This window comes from Colobus angolensis, unplaced genomic scaffold (assembly GCF_000951035.1).
Source record: "Colobus angolensis palliatus isolate OR3802 unplaced genomic scaffold, Cang.pa_1.0 Scaffold1, whole genome shotgun sequence".
NCBI classification, from domain to species: Eukaryota; Metazoa; Chordata; class Mammalia; order Primates; family Cercopithecidae; genus Colobus; species Colobus angolensis.
The window spans coordinates 18,539,651-18,544,397 of record NW_012110918.1 but is presented as its reverse complement, the minus strand read 5'-3'; the positions used below and the strand labels follow the sequence as shown (position 1 = coordinate 18,544,397).

Below are 4,747 nucleotides of genomic sequence, written 5' to 3'. Positions count from 1 at the left end.
TTCGCCAGTCTGTGTCTTTTGATTGGGACATTTATTTTTTTTTTTTTTTTTTTGTAGAGATGGGGTTTCACTATGTTGCCCAGGCTGATCTTAAACTCTTGGCTTCAAGCAATTCTCTCACCTCCACCCTCCCCAGTAACTTGCTCGAGTATTGTTATGATGGCTGCTTTAACATCTTCATCCCTCGAGTATTGTTATGACGGCTGCTTTAACGTCTTCATCCCTAATTCCAATGTCTGTGTCTTCTTGGTGTTGTCTCTTTCATTCATGTTGAGATTTTCTCGGTTGTTAATATTACGAGTATTTTTTTTTTTAATTAGAGATGGGGTCTCACTATATTGCCCAGGCTGTTTTGAAACTCCTTGGCTCAAGTGATCCTCCTGCCTCAGCCTCCCAAAGTGCTGGGATTACAGGCAGCCTCCTGTAATTTTTTACTGTATCATGGACATTTTGAGTGCCACATTATGAAATTCTGGTTCTTATTAAACCTGTGTTAATTCTGTCATTTATTTTATCGGATAAGTCAGCCTTTCTGGGTTCACACTGCATATCCTGGCCCACTCTGGTGGGCTGAGGTTTGAATGTCCATTACTTTCCAGAGCCTTGATGATGCTATTTGACTGTGCCCACACGTGAGCTGCCAAGTGGCCAATTAAATCCTGGGCAGTGTCCCCCACCAGGCCCAGTTGTCAGAGGTTTTGCTGTGCTGGTTCTGTTGATTCTGGCTGGTTTTACACGGCGGATCCTCAAGGGTCTTCACGCAGACCTCCTTCCTCCTGTGACCCTCCCCACGTGCTCTCCCAGAAGCTGAGATGGCCTTTGTCTATACCAGGCTGTAGGACCGTGGGCTGGCAGGAGGGCAGGTGTGGTCCCAAGGGCTCCACCTTCATGTCCCCGTCTTTCTGCTCCATTGGTCCCAGGAGCAGCTTCTCTTCAGCCTTTTTTTGGTCTGAGCTCTGGGTTGTGGCTGCCTAGCACCAGGCCAGTGTGTGCAGGAAGGAGACGAGGGACTCCCTGCAGCCATCCCTGGGATCCGAGGCCCCTAGACGCTCAGGCTTTGTTTCTCACTGTCCAGAGTCTTCCCCTCGTGGGGCTTTTTGTGTTCTGGCTGGGCCTTTAGCTGAGATTAGTGGGGGAAAATGGGGTTGGACTGCAGGGTCTCCATCGTGTTAAACCACCCTTGCAGTTCCAGGAAGAATTCAACATGTAGTGATAGATTCTTCTTTTTATAATTGGACAGATTTGGTGTGCTGATATTTCTTTTGTTTTTTGTTTATATGAGACACGGTCTCGCTCTTTGACCAGGCTGTTCTCAAACTCTTGGGCTCAAGCCATCTTCTTGCCTTGGCCTCCGTGCAGCTGGGATTACAGGTGTGAGCCACCAGGCCCAGCTTGGTTTGTCCATGCCCGTGTTTTATTGAGAATTAGTACATTTATGTTCATGAGTAAGACTGGCCTATAATTTTCAATTCTTATAATGTTCATGTGAGGTTTTGGAATCAAAGTTACTCTGGCCTCATAAATATGTTGGAAAGTATTCTCTATTTTTCTGTTTTCTGAAAAACTTTGTATCAGACTTATCTTAATTTTTCTTAAATAATTGGTAGAATTCAACTTTGAAACCAGCTGGGCCTGGAGTTTTCCTTGTGGGAAGGTTTAAAATTGTGAATTCAGTTTTTTTCATAGTTATAGGACATTCAGATTTTCTTTTTTATACCTTTTTGATGTTATATTTTACTAAGAAATTGTCCATTTCATCTAAATTTTCAAATTTTTGACATAAAGTTGCTTGTAGTATCCTATGAGTTTTTAAGTATCTGTGGGGTCTGAAGTGATAACTCTTTTTTGCCATTAATTATTTTGGTCATTTGCTTCTATTTTTTCCTTGCTTAGTATTCCTGGGTGTTTATTTTAGCCTTCTCAAAGAATCAACTGTTGGTTTTGTTGATTCTCTATTATACATTTATTTTCTGTTTCCTCAATATCTCATACTGACGTTATCTTTTCTTCCTCCTACTTTATTTGGCTTTTTTTTTTTTTTTTTTTTGACGGAGTCTCACTCTGTTGCCCAGGCTGGAGTGTCGTGGCACAATCTTGGCTCACTGCAACCTCCAGCTTCCGAGTTCAATTGATTCTCGTGCCTCAGCCTCCCGAGCAGCTGGGACCACAGGGGCGCACCACCACGCCTGGCTAATTTTTGTATTTTTTTTCAGCAGAGACAGAGTTTTGCCACATTGGCCAGGTTGGTCTCCCACTCCTTACCTCAGGTGATCTGCCCACCTCAGCCTCCCAAAGTGCTGAGATTACAGGCGTGAGACACCATGCCCAGCCCTGTTTGGCTTTAATTTGGTCATTCTTTTTAAATTTATTTTTCTGCTTGTGTGTGTGACAGGGTCTCACTCTGTTGTCCAGGCTGGAGTGCAGTGGCGCAATCATAGCTCACTGTAACCTTGAATTCCTGGGATCCAGGGATCCTCCTGCCTCAGCCTCCCGATGTGATGAGATGATAGACAGGGGCCACTGTGCCTGGCTCTGTAATTTCTTGAGATGAATGTTTGGCTCACTGGTTTTCAGCCTGTCTTTCTTTTCTAAAATATTTATCTAAAGCTGTAATTATTATTGGAAGGACAGCTTTAGATTCATTCCTGAAGTTTCTAAAGTAGTATTGTTGTTATCTTTCCATTCAAAATAGTTGTTAATATCCATTGTGATTTTTTTCTTTGACCCTGTGTTATGTGGCATCTTTTTTCTCAATTTCTAAATAAGTGGCTCTTTATTTGGACAGACTGGAGCAATTGGTCTCTATCAGACACTACATGGTAAGGTCAGACTTTTTCCTACAAGGATTCTTGCTTTCTTTACATGAGGATTATGCTTTCTGTACAGCATCTCTAATCGTCACGCGGACCCAGATCTGCTGACGCCAGTGAACAACAGCTTTGCGTTGGGGTCAGCCGCTGGTGCCACGGCCTCACGGGAAAGGGAGCACTGATAGAGATGTGTGTCTCCCCTGAAAGGCCTTCCTTCGTTCTCAGATCTGAGCTGACAGAAGCCACTCTTCTCTGCAGGAGGGTCTGTCCAGGCTGGTCAAGCTGGAGGGTCTGTCCAGGCTGGCCCGGTGTCCTCCGGACTGGCACTCAGGAAGCTCGGGGACAGAGTGCAGCTCCTAAACCTGCTCGTGACACGGCTCAGACAGAAGGTGAGGCACTCGAGTGTGTGGGGTCTTCCTCCTAGAGAGCCGTTGCTGGGGGGGAGGGCGCGTGGGCTCTGAGCGACTGCCCGGTGCAATCCCAGGTGACCTCGGGCATCCACTGACCTCTCTGTGCCTGTTTTCTTCTGAGGAAGGGGCCGTGGGGAGGTCCTAGGAACCAATTCATCTCAGGTGTGCTCGTGGAAGGCATGCCATGAGAGTCTGGGAAGCACGGTCCAGGCAGTGGAGGCAGTGCTGGCGGCCAGACCACCAGGCCCTGGCTGTGCCCACTCAGAGGGGTCCTGGTCCACGGGGCATGTGTGTGGGCTGCCTGATGCCACCTCCCCACTCAGAGGAGTCCTGGTCAACAGGGCGCATGTGCTCCATGTCAGTGACGAGCTGCACTTCATCTGAGACACTGGAGCCTTGGCAAATGCTGTTCTTTTCAACCTCCTGGGCCCTTGCCTTTTGGGGGTCGGGTCATACTCCTGCTGGGGCCAGTATCTGCACGCATCCAGCAGCGAGTCCACCCTGTTTCCCGTGGGGCTGGGGTCAATGCCTTGGTTTGATTGCTACAGATTCCTAACATTGTTTTGATTTTTACTTTAAAAAATTGTGTGGCCAGGCATGGGGGCTCATGCCTCTAATCCCTGCACTTGGGGAGGCCGAGTTGGGCAGATCACCTGAGGTCAGGAGTTCGAGATCAGCCTGGCCAACATGGTGTAACCCCGTCTCTATAAAATACAAAAAATTAGCCGGGCATGGTGGCAGGTGCCCGTAGTCCCAGCTACTTGGGAGGCTGAGGTGGGAGAATTGCTTGAACCCAGGAGGCGGAGGTTGCAGTGAGCCGAGATCACACCACTGTACTCTAGCTTGGGCAACAAGAGTGAAACTCTATCTCAAAAAAAAATTTCTTTTAATTGTAAAATGCATTAATATATAACAAAGTTTACCATTTTGACCATTTTAAAGTGTACCTATCAGTGGCAGTACATTCACGATGTCGTAGAAACATTCTCACTATTACCAGAGCTTTTCTCCCCACCCCAGATAGCAGCTCGGTACCAAAACCACACAGCAGTATCACCCCTTCCCTGCTTCCCAGCCTCTCAGAACCGTTCCCCTCCCCGTCCCTATCAGTTTGTCTACTGACGGGACCTCATACTGACACAGTCATACGGCAGTTGTCCTTTTGTCCTTTTGTCCTTTGTGCCTGGCTCTTCCATTGAGTAGAATGTTCTCAGGGTCAGCTCTGCGTATGTCAGGGCGCCGTTCCTTCCCGTGGCTGGCGTATCCCGTTGTACGGATGGATCACACTTCGTGTCGTGTATCGCTCATGCACTCAACATTTGGGTTGCTTCCGCTGTTTGGATTGTGCATGACGCTGCTGTGAATGTTCCTGTGTGGACTTATGCAAAGTTCAGTTCTCCTGGGTGTACACCTGGGAGTGGAATTGCTCTGTCAGACGGTCACCCTGTGTTTACCCCTCGAGGAGCGGCCGCACTGTTGTCCCGACGGTCACCCTCTATTTACCCCTCGAGGAGCGGCCACGCTGTT

General features: G+C 47.7%; 1 protein-coding gene across 1 annotated transcript in view; it reads left to right on the top strand.

Annotated features, from left to right (window-relative positions):
- CCDC57 (coiled-coil domain containing 57) overlaps positions 1–4,747 on the top strand; it is a 142,921-nt gene that overhangs the window by 66,278 nt on the left and 71,896 nt on the right. The window contains exon 14 of the mRNA XM_011926598.1: positions 3,069–3,240. Within this exon, the coding sequence (XP_011781988.1) occupies positions 3,069–3,240 (172 nt within the window). The remainder of the gene's footprint in view (positions 1–3,068; positions 3,241–4,747) is intronic.